Below are 24,824 nucleotides of genomic sequence, written 5' to 3' on the forward strand. Positions count from 1 at the left end.
ATGTGGTGTCAGATCTGGACATGCTGAGGTGAAATCCCAAAGCACTGGACTAATGATGCATAATAGCTGATCATCAGAGCCACGGACAGTGGCCGCAGCACTCACGGAGACTTCTGCACTGTCAACAGATGCTAATAGGCAGATCAGAGGCAGAGGTTATTTTCTCATTTTGATAAGAAAATAACATGTTTTTCATCAAAACTAGAGTTATTTGAACAAAAAAGTGAATGAGTCACAATGGCATGAACACTAAACATTAGCATTATTTTAAAAATCCACATGTAGAGTATTTCCTCTTACAAAGAAACAAATCTTCAGGGAGGCCTTTTTGAAAATGGAGACTGCCAAGTTAAAAACTTGGTGCAATAAACCTGAATATATCCATGATCTAAACGTTATCAGGCTCCACATAAAAAAAATAAATATCAGAAATGATTTATAAGATGATTGTGTGACTTTAAAAAGATTGAAAAGACTAAGAGCAACTGAAAATCAGTGGATGCACAGCTACAATGGTGATCAGGTAGAACAAGTTACAGGACTACAAATCACAGTTGCTGTCCGAAGGTGCTCTTTAGCACAAACCGCATGATGAAACTTTAAAAGGCCTGATGAATAAATACTGGGGGCAGATTCTTTAGTCAGTTGAGACCATGACACATTTGCTCAGCTAGGATCCATCCTGCTTACTGTCACTCTGGCCAGCACTCCAGTAAATGCATAGTCCTGACAGTGTAGGTGGGAGTATGATGAAATGGGGCAGCATAAGTACAAAAGGTGCTGGAGCGATGACATTTACAGATGGCATCATGAATGCCTGTTGGATGTACCAAAATGCTGGCTGACAAGTTGAGTCCCAATTTCGCCTTCGCAGAGAAAGAACATTCAAGCATGATAATGATCCAAAGCACACTGTCAAAATCACACAACAGTTTCTGAAAATGAAAAAAGGGAAACTATGACATGGGCAGGTCTCATGACATAAATCCAGCAAAATACCTTTGTGGTATTTTAGACCCCTCTGGCAAAAATGTCTGTGAATAATAGCAGAACATACATCTGAAATACAGTGTTTATACAGAAGAAGGACTCACATACAGGAGACCTGGACAAGGCCGTAGATTGTTCCCAACCCATCAGCAGGACTGGTATCTGCTCCTTTGTGCAAGGAGAAACCGCTGCCAGAGATACAGAATGACCTCCCACAGGCCACTGGTTTAACCCAACCAATCAAGCATTCAGAAACATGAGATGTCCTTTAGCAGGCTTGTTCTCTGCTCACCATGCCGCCTGATTGGCATTTCCAAAAGAATACCTGAACTGGCAGGACCACCACTGGCTCTCTGTGCTTTTCACAGATGAGAGCAGGTTCACCCTGATTACGTGACAGACATGAAAGGGTCCGGAGAAGCTGTTAAGAACGTTGCACTGCCTATAACATCTTTCAACAGTGGGTCCTAGGTTCATCCTGGGGCATGGCATTGCTTTCAACACCACAAGGTTGCACCTGAGACTGCCTGGGTGCTCAGTGATGGTATGGTTCAGCTCTGATAGGAGATCCCCCAGGACACCATCCATTGTCTCGTTAGGAGCTTTACAAACTACCGATTCACATTTTAAGTTGCAACAATGAAATTTCGGTAACATGACCTAGCCTGCCGAATCATTTTTTCACTTTGATTTTTGGGGTGTCTTTAAACTTGGCTCACTGTAGGTTGATAATTTTCATTTCCATCAGACAATGTGGCATCTTTTCATTCCTAAAAATCATTACCCAGTTCACATCAGGATAGATATTCAGCATGATCTTTCCCCCCCTTATTGTGATCTCATTGTGTTTTCTAAGTGTTCCAATACTTTCTTTTTTTCTTAGCAGTTTATATACACGATGAGCCACGTTCTTACTTCAAGACTGAGTGGGCACTGTTCTGCTGCTATGATCTCCAGCATCAAAGACCTTAGACACACTCAGTTGTAATTAGTGTTCACGGTGAAGTGAAAGCCCACAGGCCCTGCTCAAAAAGCTCAACAAATTGACTAAAATTAAGGCTGGCAAACTGTAAGCAAACTAGATCAGGCATAATGTCATTGAGGATATAGTGTGCAGCACAGTTTTACCATATTTTCAAGATTTAAAGATGATTTTGTCACTTTGATAATCAGGTGAGAAGTTTTTCAAATTGTTTTTCTTTTTTGCATTTTATATATTTAGTCTTTATGCTTCAAGCTCGGGTCCTGCGCCAAACCCATGCTTCTGCACAGAGATCTCGGATGTTGTTCCTGGGATCTGCTGGAGACACTCACCTACCTTGGACCACTGTCCCAGTGTCCTATCTAAAAGTGTGCCTTCACCCTCCACATCTTCTCAAGCTCTCAATTCAATTCAATTCAATTCAATTTTATTTATACAAATCACAACAGTTCCCTCAAGGTGCTTTATATTGTAAGGTAGACCCTACAACAGGGGTAGGCAACGCCAGGCCTCGAGTGCCGATGTCCTGCAGGTTTTAGATTTCACCCTGTGTCAACACACCTGAATCAAATGATTAGTCCATTACCAGAGGAGGTCATTTAGCCATTTGAATCAGCTGTGTTTGATCAAGGACACATCTAAAACCTGCAGGACACCGGCACTCGAGGCCTGGCGTTGCCTACCCCTGCCCTACAATAATACATACAGAGAAAAACCCAACCCAACCCAATCATATGACCCCCTATGAGCAGGCACTTTGGTGACAGTGGGAAGGCAAAAACTCCCTTTTAACCGGAAGAAACCTCTGGCAGAACCAGGCTCAGGGAGAGGCGGCCATCTGCAGCGACTGGTTGGGGTGAGAGAAGGACAACAGAACAACAGACATGGTGTGGAAGAGAGCCCTTGGTAGTTCTCGATCTTCTCATGTGCCTTCTTCCTGATGTTGCTATCACTTGTAAATCTACATCTGTCATTTTCCTCTGCTTGTACGCCACTACTATGTCCGGTTGGTTAGCCATCACCAGTTTGCTCGTCTATATCTGGAAGTCCAACAGAATCTTAGCTTGGTCATTATCAACCACCTGAGGAGGCGTGTTTAGGATACCAGCCACTTCTTCTCTCCGGCAGACAATGTCAATAGCAGCTGGATGGTGTAGTGGTAACACTACCCTTTGGTGGTGACCAGGGTGTCTGTATCCAGAAAGGGTGCCTAGGCTAGTAAAACTAACACCTCGTGATTCACTTTTACTTTACATAATAAATTTCTAAAACATGTCCTCATCTCTTAAGCTTCAATCGACACCTCGTTCAGTAATGTCACGCTGAACACTTCAGTAATGTGAAATTTAATGAACAGTGACAGGCCCATAAAACAGACCAGAGCATGGCAGAAATTTCAAGGGTTTTTTCATCTTTTTTTTCCTGGCAACACAAAGTCATCAAGCTCACTTTCCGCCTCAGCCTTGCTGCTCACCTTGACAAGATTCGAACTCAGCAGAGATCTGTTCCATGTCACAGGGGGAGAAATATTGACTGCCTGTCATAGCATTTAGCTTTGAAGGACATGGATTCCCTAAAATATGTTGCAGAAAATTCCCCACTTGTCTGTGGTATTCTACCTAGAGTTCAAGAGGCAGTTTACTTTTTAATTACAACTTTTGATACTGCATGCAAGTCATATGTTTTTTTTAAATGATTTCTTGGACTATTACTATTGTTATATTAAATGAAGCAGTTTGTGGACCGTTCCCCTGCTTGGCCTTCAACAGGTTGGGAAATGATGCACAAATAATATTCTTTTTCCATAACTTGTTTTTTTTTAATCTTTTTTTCCATTTCCATTATGCATTACATTCCAGTATAAGACCGGTAATGCATTAGTAGTCCCGATCACTTATGTATTGCAGTATATTACAGTAATGGAAGTTGTACAACCTCTATCCCATTTTCTTTTCTGTCTGTCCTTGTTTCTTTCTCTTGTCTCTTTTCTTATTTTCTCTTGAGGCCAGGTCACTGTTCCCATGCTCTCAAACACAATCAGTATCAAAGTCACTAGTCCATTGACCCCCTCTAATAAACAGGCACCCTCCTTAGGGTCTAAGAGCTGTTTTTCCTTTAGAGGAGGCATGCAGTGGATCAGTTCCCCGTGTGTCTGGTCTAAAGTTATTAAAAACTGCACAACTGTTCTAAAAATCTAGAAAGAAATCATAGTGTATATTATAGTATACACTACACTGAAAACAAATGGTACACCTAAAACACGGCTGCGCAGCCATGGAAACACCACCAAGCTCCTGGCACACAGTTTTTGTGCAGATGTTAATTTCAGAGGTCGTTTGGAACTTTTATCCATTATGCAATGGGACTGAAAAGACTGAATTTAAAGATCAAGAGGTCTGTCCCAGTACTCCCACGTCCATATAGTGTGTCTTCCCCCCCAAATAAAATACACCACTGGTACTTCACTATAATTAATGGGGCTTTAATTTTATTTTCACATCATATAATGTGTTATGCACCTAAGTTGCATTTGCGTGCAATTATTGACCTCTTAGTTTAAAACATAAGTGCTTCACATCATGCTGGATATAGTATGTTTGTGTGCACAATGCACCTGACCGCACAGTTTAAATCCTTTCTGTGCAATAGCAGCAGCTCATAATTGAAATACAACTCCTTTGATACCCAATGAATTACACAGCTAAAGGCAATAAAGACATTCAGGTTGCAATTCACATTAATGAAAGCATGTTCCATTAATGTGCTCTGTCAGTAAACATCCCTCCCATGCATAGTCACAGTCACATATTATTTTACGCAGCTCGGTCTGTATTCAGCCAAGGGAACAGGAAGACAATGCATCAAAGAAGAAGAGACAGTCTTGAGAAAAGGAGCATAACATGATTACAGACATCACTTTGGATGGTTGTACAGTCTGGTGATGAGCAAGAAGAAACGCTCCTTAAATTGAACCTTCACAGCGAAGCTAAATATAAACACCAGCTTTCTCAGAGGGAATTACAAATGGATGAAAGTGAGGAGTAAGGGAAACTTTTCTGGCCCCTTCCCTGCTTTCCCAAACTGCGTTTGATGGGCTTATTAAATTGGCTGGTGCCTGGCCAGTTTAACAGCATGACCCCTATTTTTGAACGTTTAATATATACAGGGAGAGTTGCCAAGGTTTTCAGGCTCGTCACACCTGGGCTGCACAATCATTAGATGTATAATTGGAATTCGATTTGATTAAATTTTCATTAAACATGTAATGCATCTTGGGGTGGGGGAGGGAGGGGGGGATACAGCCTTTTTCATTGCTGGTTTTAGAAGAATATATGTGGCAACTGATGCATGAAATTAATGGCAGCTTCTTTTGGTCAGCCATACAGCAACAACTGCGCAGATTATGAACAGCAGGATTAAAAAAAAAAAACAAAAACAAGTATTGATTATTAGAGTGCAGATGAGGACAGAAGAGAAATATACGTCTTCATCAGCATGCTGCTTAGCTGATGAAGCTTTTTTTTTTTAATGTTATTTAAGTTAATAATGTAAAAATAGCACCACTTTTTATAAGATGAAGGAACAATAGGCAGACTAATGATATTGGTGTGATTTTTTAAAAACATACTTATATTAAAAAACTGATAAAAATGTAACAATTTCAAGCTTGAAATCTTTCAAGACTGGAGATTTCTGTAAAGTGGAAATATTATAGTGCTTGCAAGGTCTGCCCTGATTGTTTTAATGTCATTCCAGGCACAGCTTATGCTTCTCAGAGCTGTCATTAGTCGAGATAAATGTTTTCAGATGAGAACAAACAACAAAAATTCATTTAATTTAAACAACAATATAATTTTTAACATAAAAAACATTGTTGCAGCTGAATTTTACTTGTAGTCCTTTTTAAAAAAAACAAAACAAACAAAACCCTTGAGTTATTGGATCTGCCATTATTTACCTCACAGAAGCTAATGTAAATAAATTTATTGCAACTAACACACTAACCAACCAACCTGATAACATCAAGTTCTCTACTGGCATACTGGCACTCTTCTAAAAACTTTAACTTAAATCCAGCTTCACAGAAACTTTTAAATCTTTGTCAGTTTTTGAGAGCAGGGCTCAATGGTGTACATTGGCCTTTATACATGTACTGTTTCATGTCCACTGCGAGCCTTATCAGCACCTACTTAATGCAGAAAGCAAATCATCTAACACCCAGACATTATAAGTGCAAGTATAACATAATTATAAAGTGGTAAATCATAACATCCTTGTACTAGCAAAACATTTGAGCTCTTGTTCACTTGTGAAGTTAGAACAAATTACCTTAACTATACTCGGTTTTGTTGTTGTGTTTGATTCCATTAGTGCAGCTGGGGTAACAAAGGGATTAGCAGTCATCCATGTTACCAGGACAGAAACAAACCATACGGACTATAATAACCAAAGCAGCCAATCTGTAGCCTAGAAGTGTCACTAGGAACATTTTGTTTGACTGCAATTAGCATGTTTGTGCTCACATTAACCAGCATACAAAAGCAAAGAATGAGCGTGCTGAGAGCTCACAATCAGAGGTGCCCTGAAGGAAAAAAAAAAGACACCACACTCACTTTCTAACTACCTATTTGGTGTTCTAATTACAGCAGGAAAGCCCCTGTTAGCTTAGCACTGAAAGAACATGAAAGTTACTAAAAAGCATAACAGAGACTACAAACAAGGCAACACAGGGACATGGTCAAAGGAATGCCTAGGGTCAGTGATGTTTGTTTATTCATTTTTTTGCAAACTTAAAACTTGTATGGTGATACAAGTTAAGACTTTGTGTGTATTTGTGTGTGTAAATATATGCTCACTGGCCACAGTTGAACAGGTACACCCGTTTAACTGACTGTTAATGCAAATATCTAAAGAGCCAGTCATAGAAAGTTCAAGGTGAGCATCATAATGGAGAAGGAAGGTCATTAAAGTGATTTTTATTGTGGCATGGTTGTTAGTGCCAGATGGGTTGGACTCACATACTGATCTATTGGAACTTTCTGACATTACCATCTCTGGGGTTTACAGAGAATGGTATGAAAAAAAAATACATCATCCTCTGCGGACCTGCTCTCTCAGTAAAAATGTTTGTTCATGTAAGAGGTCAGGTCAAGCTGGGAATAGGAAGGCACAGGTAACAACCACTCATTATGACTAAAGTATACACAAGAACATCTCTGAATGCACAACACTGGACAACAGGATTGGAAAAAACATAGTCTGGTCTGATGAGAATTTCTGCTGTGTCATTTGGATGCCAGGGGCAGAATTTGACATAACGAGAAAGCACGAATGGTTCAGGCGGCTGATGGTGCAGTGGTGTGGGGAATATTCTCTTGACGCGCTGAGCATACCACAGTCTACCTGAGATCATATCCATCCCATGGCCTTAATGTACCCGTCTTCCGATGACTGCGTTCACGAGTATAACACACCATGTCTTTAAGCTCACATCCTCTCAAACTGGTTTCCTGAACATGGGAATGGGTTCACTGTACTCAAACAACATCCAAAGTCACCAGATATCAATCCAATAGAGCATCTTTAGGAACTGGAAGTTCACAGCATGGATGTGCAGCCAAGAAATCTGAAGCAACTCCATGATGCTATGCCGTGTCAAGTCAATACTGAAAAAAATCTGTGACGAATGTTTCCAGCACCTTGTTGACAGGAAAAATTAAAGCAGTTTTTTAGGCAAACTTAGTATGTAGGGGCTGGTGAGTGTAAGTACCATGTTACAGCACAGAAACACTGCATACGATCCATGCAAGCAAGTGGGTTAGTGCGGGTACAGCACCTTTTTTAAAACATATGGTTTGACTGACAAGTGATCCCTAAGGTGTGGAGTGTGAACACCAGTGATAATGACAACATTATTTTACAAATCATGCACATATAATCCCTCCTACATCAAATGCCCTTTAAATAGGGACACCAGATGTTATTTTGAACATTCAGGCAGCAGGTAAACATCCCAGACTGCTTTAGGCTGAATACAAACTTCGAGAGGGGAAAGTACAGAAGCCTCACACTTTCTGCCACCTCTCTTTCTCCCTCCATTCTTCCAGTGTTTCTGCAGAGCTGCTTGCTTACTTCTATAGAGGTGAAATCAAGTGGAACCACAATTACCTTGGCCTCCTATTGTTTATATGGTGCTGTTTTCACAAAGGACAATCCCCTCCACCAAGCAGGAGAGAGACAGTTGAGAAAAACGAAAGCAAAAGATTATACATGTTGTGTAAGGGAACTATAGCCAGTGTTCCTCCAAGGAAGGAGCTGCTCATATTGTAATACTAAGGGTGGGGCCTGGAGTAAAGTAAGCTTGTGGTCTGTGGGTGGAAGAAGTTGATTGATGCATCATGTCTGTTGAGACACATGTGATACATCCATGAACTCTGTCCAGAAGCAATGGTAGGAAGAAGCAAACAAACAAACATGCAAGAGTGAAGGACATTTTTCATTTGCAGTCCCTCTCTGCCTCATTTCTGCTTGGAAAGTATATCTGGTAATTCCTTTTAGCATTTGTTTATTTTTTAATTCTTTCACCTTCCTGAGAGCTTGACAGCATCTGTAATTAACAGCTCAGTCACACTAGAGTAAAAACAGCAATGCAATCTCATTGTAACTACAAAAGAAATTCATGGATGCAACAACCGCTGGGCAACCACTTGCAACTGTGAGGTGACTGCATGACCTGCATGACTGGTGACTTGCATGACTCGTGTTTCCAAACTTGGACTGGAATCACTTTCAGACAGATTGGAGAAGAACTACGGTTCCCAAGTAGCTAAACTGCCATCCTGCATCAACTACGCCATTACTTAAGGGCGATTGTGGCTCAAGAGTTGGGAGGTTGCCTTGTAATTGGAAGGTTGCCGGTTCGAGCCCTGGCTCAGACAGTCTCGGTCGTTGTGTCCTTGGGCAAGACACGTCACCCGTTGCCTACTGGTGGTACTCAGAGGGCCCGGTGGCGCCAGTGTCCGGCAGCTTCACCTCTGTCAGTGCGCCCCAGGGTGGCTGTGGCTACAATGTAGCTTGCCATCACCAGTGTGTGGATGACTGGATGTGTAAAGCGCTTAGGGGTCCTTAGGGACTAGTAAAGCGCTATACAAATACAGGCCATTTACCATTTTTACTTGCAGAGGGATTTTCCTGAGCGACTTCCTCGCTAGCCAGACTGCATGGTGGTCCTCAATATAATTCAGCTGCTTCTTAAAAAGGAACACATCCACAAACTCTACCAAGCAACTGGTTAAAGCATTTGGCGATTTATTTATCTGCAAATATTTGAAATAATATTTGAAAAGGAGAAACGTATAAATGGTGAAACACTGCCTCCTGTTAGGTGGCGGCTGCATGCAAACAGGAATAGGACCCAAGATGCAGACTCCAAAGACAAACTTAAACCAAAACAGCTTTAATGCTGAACTCAAACATAACATAACTAGAAAAAGGTCAAAAATAAACTAACACCGGCGGATTGACAAAACACACAGCAAAATAAACGGTAGATCGCGACACGGACACAGAGAAACACAGGGCTTAAATACACAGAAGGAGCAATCAGGGAATGAATAACAGGAGGGAAACACAGCTGGGGCAAATCAGAACTGACGAGACAAAAGGAAGCGTAAACTGAACACACTGAGATAAGACAGAGACCTTCAAAGTAAAACAGGAAACACATAACACAGACTCACATGCAGGCACTACAGAGGGAACAGAGACGTGGGACCAGGGCAGACACAAACACTGACTGAACACGGGGATATAGGAACTAAGGATACACAGAGACGCGAACTAGACAAGGGGATACAGGTGATAGGGGAGACAGAGCAACTAAAGAAGACAGAGACATAAACCATAAGACAGAACTCAAAGAAACCAAAGACTAAAAAGTATAAATAATATAATAAACTCAAATACCCTGGGTCAACGACCCAGGCATCCTAACAGCCTCCATTATATTTAATAATTGAAGTTCCACAACTGCAAAGATTGAAGCTAATTTGCAGTTTACTGAAAAGCTTGGGTTCACTTTCTCCATGCTAATTGCCTGATAGAATAAAAGACAAGAAAAAAACTGGTTTCCAGTTTTGTGTCTCCTCCTCAATGCAGTTGCAGCAATATCATTACCAAAAACCTTTTAAGATCTAGACACAATGCAGAATAACAATACAGATTCCAGCACAAGCAACCAATTACACAAGCTAAAGTGCAATCACATTAACATTGTGAAATATGAGCAGTCACCACCTTAAGCTGTGAACGCTAACTCTGTTTTACATCCATGCACAAGATCTGACACCCCCGGGGAGAAGCTGAAGGAAAAGCAGGAAGGTTGAAAAGGGAGACAGCGAGACGATTTATCTCTCCCAGCAGATGCAGAGAGTGCTCCTTGGGCTCCCAGTCAGCTGCCAGGACAGTTTACAAGCTGCAAAATGGATTGATTGTCCATGGATCCTTGTCCCTGCGTTGCTGCCAACTGCGAGCTAATTAAAGAACACTTTCTCTGGAGGAACACTGAGCAGCAACCAAGCACATTCTATTTACTCTTAAGAAAACATGCTGCCCTAAACAAAAGGATCAATCTGTAGCCTGCAAGACACAAGTTACTACAATGATTTCTTTTTTACTTTGAAATCATGAATAAATATACATCTTTAAAACACATAGCAATAGGAAAAACATTCGAGCAAACAGGGATGACACCCATTACCTCGGTATTGTCAGTCTGCCTTTGCAAGTGCATGCAAAATGCACAGGGCAATCTGTAACCTACCTAATGGAAAGAGAGGAACGTTTTAAACAAGCTATGCTAGACCAGTAGTCAGTGCAATGTATACTGTAAAACAGCTTTAAATCTACAGATCTACATTTAAACGGAGCATTTGTGCTGTTAAAAGTGGGCATATATTTTGCTGAAGCTGCTTCCGTACTTTGTCCTGACATATACCTCTGAGAAGGTCGGGGAACAATGCTGTTATATGTTTGTTCATTTTAATCAAAAATATCTAGGGTAGAAAAGCCATTAAATGAATAAATGGCAGCAATCAGCCATTCTTATTCCATCACACGCTGAACTTTAAAGCTTTAAAAAGACAACTGCTGAGGCATTTATCAGTTTGCATTCACTTCTGTGTATGCTTTAATTTCAGATAATGAAGTAAAAGTTTCAGCAGGACAGTTGCAAAGCAGCAGTGCCTGGTGGCTGATGGACACCAACATGCTTTTTTTTTTTTAATGCATGTGAATCATTAGACCAGCAGCATGAGTCAGTGTGAAAGCTGCAGCAAATATTAAGAGCTACTGACACACATGGGAATCATAGTATTATCTGGACCCAATTACGAGAATCACTCATTCATTTTTATTGTGTACTCTCCTCAAGAACAAAATGTAAACAAGCGCCTTGACTAGGAGAGAGAGAAATCGAGCTGTGTCAATGTCCATGTCCAACTGGTAGATGGACATTGTCCTTTTCATTATATATATTTACCTGACAGCTACAGACCATTCCATTTTAGTCCTGCTTGACTTATCTGCAGCCTTCGATACTAATGATCATGCTACTTGTATTAACAAACAAAACTGGGTTGGCATCACTGGTAGTGCTCACAAATGATTTTCTTCTACTTATCAAACAGACACTTCAGAATTCATATTAATCAGCGTATGTCCTCATCTGCACTGCTAGTATGTGGAGTCCCCCAGGGCTCAGTCCTTGGACCAATTCCGTTTTCTTTATATGCACCTATGGAATCTCCTACCTATGCAGATGATAAACATTTATAGTTTGGCAGCCTCTCCTGTCTCAAAGAATGTATTCAAAATGCATTCATCTCAATTCCTGTTAAACTGAGGTTCTAGTGCTTGGCCCAGACAATTTCTCTGAGGTTAGTGATGTAATCATCACTCCCCTGACCAATAACATGAACCTTGGTATCTGTTAAAAACCTTGGCATCATCTTTGACCAACACCTGAATTTTGAAAACCAAAGGTCACACAGTCTTGTTTCCTTCATCTCAGAAATATTGTAAAAATCAAACCTTTACTGTCATTCAATCACCTTGAACTTTTTGTTCACACTTTAATTTTCTCCTTGATTACAATAATTCAATTTTCACGTGTGTCTCTCAGTCCTCCATAGCTCGTCTCCAATTAGCAGCCTTGCTGCTGCATTCTGCACTAACAAAAACTAGCAGGCGGTCACATATTATACCTATCCTTGCAATCCTTCACTGGCTTGCAGTGAAATTTAGGATCCACTTTAAAATTCTGCTATTAACATATAAAGCTCTACATGGACAGGCCCCTGCTTATATAACAGAGATTCTAAGACCTTTTCAGTGTAGCCGGCCTTTCCCATCGTCTAAACAGTGTCTCCTAAATGTCATTCGCTTTGATTTTAAAACCAGAGATCATGCTTTTGAGGTTGTTGCGCCCAAACTGCGGAACAGCTTTCCTCAGTGAATCGGTTTGGCTCACTCTGTTATTTCTTTTAAATGACAGCAGAAAACTCATTTTTATAGGTTAGCATTTCCTTAATCTCCCCCCCTTCATTTTTGGCCATAGTTTGCAACAACTTGTTGGAATTCGTGTCTGCCAGCATGGCTGATTATGTGTCTGTTTATGTGCCTGTATGTTTGAACATATACACATATCTTAAATGTGTGGCTTTTATTTGAACTGTGAAGCACTGAACTCTGTTTTGAAAAGTGCTTTACAAATAAAACTATAAAATAAAGTAATACAATTATAGTTATTATCGGTTGTAGATTTATATTTCATGATTTCATGATTTTTCTGTTTATGGTTAGGAAAGAAGCTTTAACCTTTTTACCGTTATGCATAAAATAACATTATATGAATAATCTGGGACATTTTAATTCGTGGATCTCTTTCCGGGAGAACTAAATTCAACAGATGTTACAGAGTCACGAGTACAGTCTGAGTCACCGTCATTTATTTTTGTGTGTTGCTCTTTACTGTATCTTTGCAGCAGACAGACCTGAAAAGGTGGTGAAACAGCAGATCAGACAGCTAGCTGCTTTGTTCAATATCCAGATTGGCAGCATAAACCCCTTGAAATATGGTATGTATTTTAACCATAGTCTATATACTAAATATAGACTGTGACAGCGACCCATTTTTTTTAACTTGACAATGTGAAGCCTCAGCATTAATCTCACCACCACGTTAGTCTTTTGGATCCTGAGGCATGAAATTTAGATGAACAGGTGGATTTCTAAATTATCAGCTAATACTAACAAGCTTGGTTTGTAAGCGGCATTCTGCATGGTTCCAATGACACACTCATATCGGTTATTTAGTGGAAGCTGTGGAAGACCTCCTGTGTGGTACCGGTACCAAAGACCTCCCATCCCAAGGACCTCAGCAGCTACAGGCCGGTAGCCCTGACATCGCATCTGATGAAGACCCTCGAGAGGTTGGTTCTAAACCATCTGCGCCCCCTGGTGAGGTCTTCATTGGATCCACTGCAGTTTGCTTACCAGCCTGGCATTGGGGTGGAGGACGCCATCATCTACCTCCTTCACCGAGCTCTGACTCATCTGGAGAAGCCTGGAAGCACTGTGAGGATCATGTTCTTTTCTCTAGTGCTTTCAACACCATCCAGCCACAACTTCTGAGAGACAAGCTGGAGCTATCGGGAGTGGACCACCCCATGTCCCAGTGGATACTGGACTACCTCACAGAAAACAGTATATGAGGTCACAGGGCTGTGTCTCTGATACGCTGGTCTGCAGTACGGGGGCCCCACAGGGAACTATGCTGGCACCGTTCCTCTTCACCCTCTACACTGCAGACTTCTCCATCAACTCCCCACGCTGCCACCTACAGAAGTTCTCTGACGACTCTGCCATAGTCGGCCTCATCACAGGTGAGGACGACTCAGAGTACAGACAGTGGACTCTGGACTTTGTTGACTGGTGTCAGCAGAACCACCTGCTGATCAACGCCGGGAAAACGAAGTTGATGGTGGACCTCCGGAGACGCAGACCCACCACACTGACACCGGTGAACATCCATGGAGTGGACATTGAGATAGTGGACTCTTATAGGTACCTGGGTGTTCACCTGAATAATAAGCTAGACTGGAGCCACAACACTGATACTCTGTACAGGAAGGGCCAGAGCAGACTCTACCTACTGAGGCGGCTGAGGTCATTTGGAGTCCAGGGAGCACTTTTAAAGACCTTCCATGACTCTGTGGTGGCCAGTAGCAGTTTTAGATACGGGCGACATGGGCGGTTGCCCGGGGCGGCATCGTGGTGGGGGGTGGCATCACGGGCATCGGCAAAACAAAAAAAAAAATGCTCGTACTTATGCTGCCCCAACGTCAGCCAGCGCATATTAGGAATGGCATAGGCTCCGATCGGTTTTCTATTGCCCATTTGCTGGGAGTAAGGGCGCCCTTCGTTTGCGAGGTGCGCCTGCTGCTTGCGGCGCAGAGAGGAGAGGGGGATTCTCTGATCGGCTGGAGCAGCATCTAATAACCAACTCGCAAAGCAAAGCAAAACAAAATAAAAACAAACCAACAAACACGAAAACACGAGACATTATAATACAGACTTATAATTTGCACCGATGTATTTTTGAAATTCTATACACGAAAAGTGAGCGTGAGAGCCCTCGGCGCGCCTGCTTGCTGCTGAAGTCAAAGTAAACTTTATTGTCATCTCCGCTACAGTCCAGTATATAGAGAGACGAGACGTGCTGCTTCCAAATAGAGCCCTGGACCCATTGCAGGTGGTGGGAGACAGAAGGACTCTGGCCAAAATAACATCTCTGATGGACACAGTCTCCCACCCCATGCATGTAGATGTTGCTGAACTGCAGAGCTCCTTCAGTGACAGACTGCTGCATTCTAGATGCACGAAGGAGCGTTTCCGCAGGTCCTTCTTCCCTGCAGCTGTCAAACTGTACAATCAGAACTGCTCCCAACAAACATAGATGTTTACATCTGCGCTGTAACTGCAATAAGTTAATTAACCGATTCGCACTACAACCTGGTTTGCCTCTTATCTGTAGTTATTTTTATTTAATTTAATAACTGTACAGTACTCTGTATATAGTAACCATTGTCCTTAATGTAAATATGTAACAAAAATTGTGTATGTTTCTGTTCTGTGTCCTGTGTACGCTTTGTTTGTATATGTGTCTTTTTGGCTGCTGTTACAACCAAATTTCCCCTTGTGGGACAATTAAAGGACTAAAGGATTATTCTTAGTCCAGAGTAACATGCTAGTTAAATGCCAGAATTTCCATCACTTTTTGGGATTGGCCAAATTAAACAGCAGGTCATATTATTTGTCATATAATTTAACTTCCCAGAAAGGAACACGCAGCACAGACACAGAATAGATGCAGTTCAGTGAGTCCAATTACCAGAGGTGAGGCCTAGCAGGCAACACTCAGCTGTCTGTGTCGGGACATCTGCCAATCAAAGTGACATCCAACTAGATGGTGAGGAATTTATGGATGAATTAGAAAAACAAAACAAAACAACTAAACATCCCCACTGTTGTTGTTATAAACTGGGAAACTATCCACAGAGGATAGTCTGTACTGGGCTGTAAACATGCTTTTTATAATGGTGCATTTTAGCACAGGAGTGTATGGGACTCTACTCATTAGGTAAACCTAGCATACCACAAGTCAGCCAGTATTACAGCCAGGGGTAGGTACTGGGGTGGGTGAAAATGATTAGCAGTGAGTGTATTAGCATACATACGGATTTGCATTAAATACAATATCTAGTTAAGACTGAAAGTAAGGCGTATCTTGAGAGATATATATTTGCATATATCTGGTCGTAAAGAACTGCACTGAATACTATCAGGATGATCAGTTATCCATAAGTTGCTGACACTGTAAACCAAAATGGCTGCCTGCTTGTGGTGCTAAGAGAAAGTTGCATGATTAGGGGAATTTCCTGGCTCCATCCTCTGGTTACTTAGAATCCCTGTGCAAACCTTTAGGGCAATCTATCCAAATTTTCAATTAACAAAGCCAACAGACCACACAACATTGACACAGATCCCATTGGCAAGACTGCAATAAATGAAAGAAAGTAGTCATAACCACTTACAACTTGCTATTTGCTACAGGTCAGGTGATTTTTTTTCTTTTATCTCACAAGCCAAAGGAAAACTGTCAGCTAGCTCCACTGCCATCGCACATTACACCCTGGATAACTCTTGTTTGATCCGTGCTCAACAAGTCAATTGCAAAGATGCTTTAATTTCTAAAACAAAAAACTTTCCTTATAACTCAGAAATTATGAAGTCATTAAACACCGGTACACTACTGGTCAGTTTTGATGACAGTCCTTAATGTGAGTCAGTGACATATTTCCATGCATGCAGACGCACCAGTGCAAGAGTACTCGTCCACTCTGGTGAAGCCTGGTAGACAGTCACAGCGATGGCTGCCGGGCAGGTTGACGCACACCGTGTTGGACTGGCAGTAGTGCATCTGCGTCGCGCACTCATCAATATCTGAGGACAAAGAGAGAATATGCAGTGGGTTAATAATTCTTTAGGCTTCTTTAAAGACACACCTACTCCTTTGGAACTAACAAGTAAATTGCTTTTAATCACCTCCCAAAGGAAAGGTGTCTGAGCCCCATCTTGATGCACAAGTTATTAATTAGAGTTTTGCACAACCAAAACTGCACCCACCGAAAAACCTCAGACAAACAAAGACGCTTAAATTTAAGTACTGCTTGTATGGTTTAAATGGAACGGTCATGTTGTCATGCTCTCTCTCAATGGAGAGAGAGAGAGCATGACAACTGACTGTGAATCGAGCACACCAGAAGCAATCTCAACAAGGAGGAGAAAGGAAAGGAAAAGGCTGATGAGATAAGGACATATCAACTGAAGAGGACAGAGGAGAGCAGGGAGTACAGCATCTTTGCTGACATCTATTATGTGGAGCTAATATCATGATATATTACGTCTTCTCTTCACACACACAGGCTCTCTCCTCCTAATGTAGCTTGAAAGACATCGTATGAGCACTAAAACATGGAGCTCGGGGAAGCATTAGCAGAGCTGGATGACTGCTGATGAAATGGGATTGGAAACACACAAGGGAGGCGTTATGCAGAAGGGAGCCCTAAATTTGCGCGCATGCGTTTGTACAGTGCCGAGTATTTATGCGGATGTGAGCAGAAGAGAACCGGTTTCCCGAGGCTAACAGGCCTTTCCACCACTTAAGGGAAGGAGAGCGTGAGGACAGCATTTCCATATCCTCTCCTTGGATAAATACATTCCAGCCTCGAGGTGTTCAGCTCACTCTTTCCCCTTACAATAGAATGAATGCGTATGAAGTATGTAATTGCCTTACATGCAACACCCATAAGGTTTTTTTCTCGGTGAGTTTCATCCTTGGAGAGTGCACAGTAGGAGTGTTAAATTCCACAAAGAGAGGCCGATCATGTATTCAGGCATATAAAGGCTCGCCGGCCTTCGGTGTTAAAAAAAGCATTGATCTCCTGCATCAAAAACATGGAACTTATTTGAGCGACAGCACCCGAATCTAATTTTCATCTTGTCCTGAAGCACTGCTCCGCCTAAAAAGCTTACTCATTTGATTAACCTTTATTGGCAAAAGGTGCCAAACTGTTGTTCAAAGGTTGATGACAGCCGACACGGAGACTCAATAACTCAAAGTCGAGCACTCGCTGCTTTTGTTTCGCTTTCGCTTAAAGCAAGACGACCCTCTGGTGTCAAGCCTGAGGCAAGACTTTTCTGTTGTTTTAAGGCCCTGCATCCCCTGTGTTTGGAAAAGTCTGTGTGTGTATTCGCCCTCTGCTGCCTCCTCTGGGAGCATTGTTGCAGGTGAGGTCTGCTGACAGAACTGAAACTGTCATTTCACAGCGGGGGGATGGAGGAGAAGCGGTTCGTTTTTCTGTTCGTTTTTTGCCAGAGTGTATGTGTGTGTGTGTTTCTCTTTGCCTCTCTTCTCCCTCCCCACACCCCCATCTCTCTGCCCCAGACACCACACCCCACCTCCACCCTTTCCCTTCCCAATATGAGCTCACTTTCTTCATCTCTCTGCTGCTTTATTCATGCTGTGATGTAGGTCAGGGCTGGGTAGGGGAACAGCTAAAAATAAGGCAGGATAGGACTGTGCGCATCCATGAGTGTGCGCGTGCTTGTTTACGTTAGCTCATTTCTTTTTTGTGTACTTATGTGTGTCTGGGAGAGAGATGGGTAAAAATGAGGGTGCTGTGTGCTTGGATGCTGTGAGACAGAAAGAGAGAAGAACCTTGTTCTTTTGCTGTCGTCTGTATATGTGTGCGCACTACTAGATTCATCACCTCTTACTGTAGGGGTCAATGGAAACAGCTTTCTATGTTACAACAATATTGTTTCTTCTTGATGGAAACTCCTTTATTTCCTTTACCCAGATACTCACAGATTGTGTGAATGCATTACTGAAGGTGTCTGTAAATGCAAGCTTATAGGACTCAGCCACTGCAGCTGATCAGTCACTTTTATTTTCTCTGTTTGAAGTCCATGAGATGAAGCTGCTGCTACAGCCTCTGAATGAAACAGAGATGGAAATAAATTTTGAGATAAGTCCCTTTGACTTCAAAAGTGACTGTCAGCAAATGTGAGACTTGCTTGGTGCTTGGTGGAGAAAGTGCCCTTGTGTGTGCCTTCACCAGTGAATGTTTTTTCAGTGTTTTACATCCAGCAAACTTTGAATTGTTACTCAATTTAATTTTCAGGTTTGCACACTGACTATCACTCAGCACTAGGCCTTACATTTTTAAAGAGGGATAGAGTTCAGTTAAATGGGTTGTAAAGGATGAAAGGCCTTCTCAGGTATTGTTCTTTTAATCCAGATCACTGTTTAGCTAAGCAGTAATACAGCTTTTATGGAAAAACTCTTTATATCAAACAATTCACAACCTAAGTTCAACTTATAAATGGGGTATTTGGGTAAAATACACTGTATTAGACAGTGTCATGTGGTTCATCTCACATTTGAACCTTGCCCTATTACAGTCGTGTGAAAAATAATGTTTTCAAAGAAGTCTATAAACCCCTGTGAAAATTGAAGCATACCCCATGATTCATTAACTTGGAGCAATAGAAGGAAGTAATCGTTTTCAGTATGACTATCAGTCTCTCACATCATTGTGATGCAATTTTGGCCCACTCTTTTTCACAACGTTGCTTCCGTTCATTGAAGTTTGGGGGCATTGATTTATGCACAGCTCACTCGAAGGTTCAGTTGTATCATTTCAGTTGGGTTGAGCCTGGACTTTGGGCCATTGCAGCACATCCTTGTCTTTTTCAGCCCTTCTTTTGCAGAGTTGCTTCCATGTTTGTGATCATTATGCTGTCATGTGACCGAGTTTCAACCAAGCATTAGCCGTCGGAAAAAAATCACCTCACATTCAACTCTAGGATCTAAAGGAGCTCATTAAGTCAACTCAACGACTGCAAAGTGTCTAGGTCCCAAATCATCACCCCTCTGCCACCATGATATAAGGTGTATAGAGAGCTTTAACATTTAACATGCTAACTGAGGTCTGTAGAGTCTGAGATGTAGTTTGTGTTTTTTTTTTTTTGCAGTTTATGTGAACATTGCACAGTCTGACCTTGGGGTGAATGTGCACTTCTGATTGTGGCATTATGTAAACACACACCTGAAGCCTCCAAACTGCCAAAATATCTCTTTCTTTAAAAGGTGGCAACGCTGATGATCAGCTAACCAAGTGCATTTGATTATCAGCGCCTGGCTGCTACTTACTCTCTTACTCTTCCTGCAGAAGAAGAAAGGGTGCTCTCAGTTCTCATTCAAAAAGTATGTTTTCAAAGGCAGACACCACTATATGTATATGTTTTGTATTTGAATCTGTACGTTGTTTACACTGTGTCCTTTATGTCATGTAGCTCAGCTCACATATGAACTTTGTGCTATTCCAGTCGTGTGAAAAAGAAGTCTATGTATCATTTCATTTGTATTTCCTACTTTCCTGTCTTTTGATGCGAATGGAGGGTTAACCGTTCCTATTGTGAGCAGTTGTTTTGTGCTTATGCTCTATTTCAGATGGCACTAGCTAGCGTGAAACAGAATGACAAATGGAACAATGTTGTCATGTTTTGTGTTGAAGATTTGCCAGAGAAAATCTAGAGAATTTTCTCCAACGCTTTTATCCCAGTGTACTTTATACCCAACCAAATAGATTTAAAAAAAAGTAGTGGTGAGGTGGCTAGTGTAGTGAGGAGTGCATGGATCTCTACAGAGGAGAAACCAAACACACTCCACAAAATAGAGCCAATGCAACAGGACAAGACTCAGCTGCACACCTGCACTCTTAAGGATGTCAATGTTCACATTTTGCCCTGAGAAGACTTGAAAGGGTTGAAAGAGGACTAAAAGAGGCCATCTATGTCCACTGCGAACGACAATCTTTGCACAGAAGTGGTGGCTTACATGACCAGCTATCAGACATCTTGAGAACCTTTCTTGGGTATTTCAGCCTCACATTCACACTTTTCGCTCTGTTGATCTTCTGTTGAAAAGGCCACATTATAAGCTCTGGGGAGGCCTCACAGTGGCTTCAACCCTTAAGCCTGGGTAATAGTGATGAGCAACGCGTTTTTTCACACCTTGGCTCATTTAATGACTCGCACTATCAGGTCATCGACCAACTCCAAAGGGGACAACCTCCGCTAAGGTCAAACACCTGGGTCTCTCAACCTTTTGTATTCCAAAACTGAAAAAGCCTCTTGAATAAGAGGTTACCCTTTTTCCAGCTCTTACAGCTTTATTCCAGATTTTTTACTGTTGTTTTTGAGGTTTTTTGTCTTAAAAGAAAATCAAAAAATATTGAAGAGTCCAAAAAGAAGAAATTAATAATAAACATTTTACCACAGAAACAGAATTTAAGAGCAAATACAGCAAAAGGAAAAATCATATCAGTAACTCAGTGGTAAATGGTAAATGGCCTGCATTTGTATAGTGCTTTTCTAGTCCATAGGACCCCAAAGCGCTTTACACTACATTCAGTCATTCACCCATTCACACACACATTCACACACTGGCAATAGCAAACTACATTGTAGCCACAGCTGCCCTGGGGCAATAAGTAAATAATAAAGTGTATAAATGTAACTTAAAAAATTATAATAAAATTATATTATTGTGTTTTGACACATGCCATTTTATCTCAGTTTTGCCAGTTTAGCTCTATAGATCAGCAACAATCATCTCCAGACATGGTTAGCAGTGTAATATCGACATGAATATATCCACAGATCCAAGTTACAGTTCAGATTATTCATGTCACCACTAATTCATGTGATCAACTTAAGAGCAAGAGCTGAGAGCTCTTTTTTAAATAACTTAGAATAGAATAGAATAGAATAGAATAGAATAGAATTCAACGTTATTGTCATTGCACATGCACAGGTACAGGGCAACGAAATGTAGTTTGCATCCATCCAGAAGTGCTTTAGTGATATAGATATATTACAATATATATTAGCAATAATATAGATATGTAAGTATATTACAGAAATGGGTCTATTATGGTATGTTACAATGTACACGGTATGAAGTATGTCATTCTATAACTATAAGTATGTACAGGCTGTAGTGAGTACAAGCTATGTACAGGATATGAACAGGATATAAATATGAAAAACTATACAGAATATGAAATAAATAACTTTACAGAAATCTGAGATATACAGTTATACAGAAATGGGAACTATGCAAGTTGTAGTAGTTAAAGGGTTGTAGGGTTAAAAATTATCGTATGTACAGAATGATTATTTACACAGAGCCATACAGTAGTGCAGTTAAGATAAGTGAGGGTGTAGATAGTTTCTACAGAGGCTATATAAAGTGCTAGTGGTTGTGAGTGGTGGTTCAGTCCATGTTATTATTGTGTGTTAATAGGAACTGTTTCCTTCCTTCCTTGAAATCATCATCCTTCTAGATAAACTCTCATCACTGTCTCAGCTGGTTGCCTTCTTACACAATAACACACCTACATCTGCATTCCCCCGTTCTTTGACCTTTCTCTCATCCTCAATCTATTCTCTTCCACAACGAACTGAATCTCAGTCTGCAATTACACACCATGATAATTGAGACTTGCACGGGGCTTTGCTTTCCGCACACAGACATGTGCTCAAACGTTAAATGGGATGTTTTGTTTATTTTTTCTATGATGCACTTGGTGTAAACAGCTAAGCATTTTTCTTGTTTATTTTCACAGTGAGAAAATAAGGGTTTCCAATAATAGGCACCTCTACAGAAATTATTACGCTTGTATGCAAGTGTCAGTCACTGCACAGCACGTAGCTGCAATCAATTGAATGCATGAAATGACATCAAATACATCAAAATCACAGCAACAGTTTCCAGCTTAAGCAAATACAAGAGTGCAAACAGTACCGCCTATATTCATATAGCAGCAAGGTGATGACTTTTCTCAGTCATGCATAGCGTAAATCAGGACTAAGATTAAAACTCTCAAGTTATGCCAACAGTTTGGAGGCCAGCTCACTTGCTTGCTCGCTTGTTACTCACAGTTGGATGAGAGGATCATCATCCGTTTTGCCTCGGTGCAGGTCCAGATCAAGATCTGCTTGTTGTGCCATAAGAAAAAAAATTGCCCTCAACTCAGACAATAATTCCACACAAACGCTAGTGTTACCTTAGACAGGTTGAGCACTTGACACGTGTAAAGCAATTTGCCATGTTAAATACTGTTAAGACAGACATGGCTTCATTGTGTTACAATAAATATGAAGTTTTTAATATGAATAGTCCCTGCAGCCCACCAGGAAGTTCCCCATCTCCTGGAGTGTGACCCCTGTTCCCATGACCATTCACTTTCTTTAACACTAATCTTTGTTGCTGTTGCTGGAGCCTGGTAACACATGGCCAGTGACCAGACTCTTTAGTGTCTTACCTTTTTGTGCTTTATAATTATAGAATAATTATCAACCATTCCACCAATCTCAGTTACTCCTGCTTGTAATCTCCTGCATAAATAGCATTCTTGTAGATGTCTCTGGGTTGGTTCATCTACTTACACCCACTCTTCTGTGACTGGAAACCCACCCAACATCAGGATACTTAATAAATACACCACCACAGCAAACTGAGAGACAGGCCTTGGAGTCATTTCTTCAACAGCTGCCAATCTCTTCCTGTGTGCATGCCCATTTGTACTTTAAATAAAAGCCGTTTCATGTTACAGATTAAGTTCTGTCCCTCGTTTAAGCAGAAACATCATTCTGAATCAGACTTTACCACTCAACTGTTGTGTAGCTTACAAATACAAGTTGTTGCACCCATATACAGTATGTGCAGCAGACTGCAGAGCATCAGCAGTTATTGACACAAATTTGCAAATGCAGAGAAACGCGTCTCTCCTGTATTGCAGCACTTTGAATAATGTGCTTCTGAACCTCAAGAAAAGTTTAGTTGAACTCAGAACCTTCATTTTTGCTGCTTTGTTAGTCTATCGCGCAATAAGCTGGGGTCATGTCTACATGGTGCCAACACAGACTCCATTACATTGCTCACAGATTTAGATACGCTCAGCTTGAGTGATGGCATGTCGTTGTTCAGCTTTAGTTGATGCTGTCTGAAATGTAACTTTCTTTTTCTCTACTTTTTCCTGGGGACATTTACTTTTTATTGTGTGTCAAGTGACAGACGGGTAGCAGAGAATAATGTAATGCATTTCGGATATGAAAACTCAGCACAAGAATATAAGGATAAGAAAAAAGCCTTCTCTTTCATTCCCGTGATGGACATTTATCCCTGTGTGAGCAATATTTCACACTGTAAGTATAAATGGCACTAAAATGGCCTCCTCTGAAGAAAAAAACATAATCTCAGCCAGCAATTATGCACTACGATAATTGAGTCTTATGCGCAGTATTGCTTTCCACAACTTCAACTTGTGAAGGAGGAAAGCGAGCCTGAATATCTCCCAATATGCTCCATTTTTCCCTTCTGCAGCAGGAACTTAGACCAGTGGCACAAACTTGAAAAGACCTGCATTGTCATCTTTCACCATGGACTGAAATTATTTTCCTCAAAGGGGGCATGCAGAGACCTCAGGTGGCTGAATTCAATAACTAAAACCTATTATCTCTTTGTGGCGCAAACAAACCAAACACACAAAACAACAATCAACATGCAGCACAGGACTGCACCTTTCTGATGCTGCCCGTCTCCTGTGGGTGTCAAAACTACCGGTGCATTTAATTAGAGCACCTTTAGAGAACAGCAGCCCTTATCACAGAAGCCCTTGTCCTTCTAGAAGACGCACAGAGCAGGAAGCGCTCTGGCTGAGCAGATTAGAGCTTGTCCAGGAACATGCTGTTTGCATTGTCTGGCAGGGAACAGCTCGTGAGAAGGAGAACTGAATGGAAAGGTTCTCTATCAAAAGAAGGAAATGGTGTGAGAAAGGTGCTTTCATCTGTCTGTCATTCTGCAGCACCAACAAGAAGCTGCCACTCATTGAGCTGCACACTGACAAACTTTTAGACAGACACAGTGAAAACTGAAACTGTGACAGAGTCCTTCTCTTCTGTCAGACAGAGCAGAACAGTTTACCTGGATGACAGGTGCTGTGTGTGCGTGTGCAGGATGTTCTCACAGGTACACTTACTGCAAAGCTCAGAAAGGTACACCTGGGTGCCCGCTAACTGATATAAATCCATATCTCCATCAGTAGGAGGCAGCGCAGTGTGTGCCTTCCCTCGCAGTTTAACAGATTACCGCACAGTTGAA

The 24,824-nt window shown here is 41.4% G+C and overlaps 1 protein-coding gene across 1 annotated transcript in view; it reads right to left on the reverse strand.

Moving 5' to 3' along the window:
• Positions 1-24,824, reverse strand: part of LOC146583683 (protein kinase C-binding protein NELL1-like) — a 307,223-nt gene that overhangs the window by 83,287 nt on the left and 199,112 nt on the right. Inside the window, exon 13 of the mRNA XM_085275922.1 lies at positions 16,409-16,534. Within this exon, the coding sequence (XP_085132048.1) occupies positions 16,409-16,534 (126 nt within the window). The remainder of the gene's footprint in view (positions 1-16,408; positions 16,535-24,824) is intronic.

Source organism: Mchenga conophoros, linkage group LG1 (assembly GCF_057382185.1).
Source record: "Mchenga conophoros isolate Kocher_MC1m ecotype Shallow Benthic linkage group LG1, M_conophoros_male_GT1.1, whole genome shotgun sequence".
NCBI classification, from domain to species: domain Eukaryota; kingdom Metazoa; phylum Chordata; class Actinopteri; order Cichliformes; family Cichlidae; genus Mchenga; species Mchenga conophoros.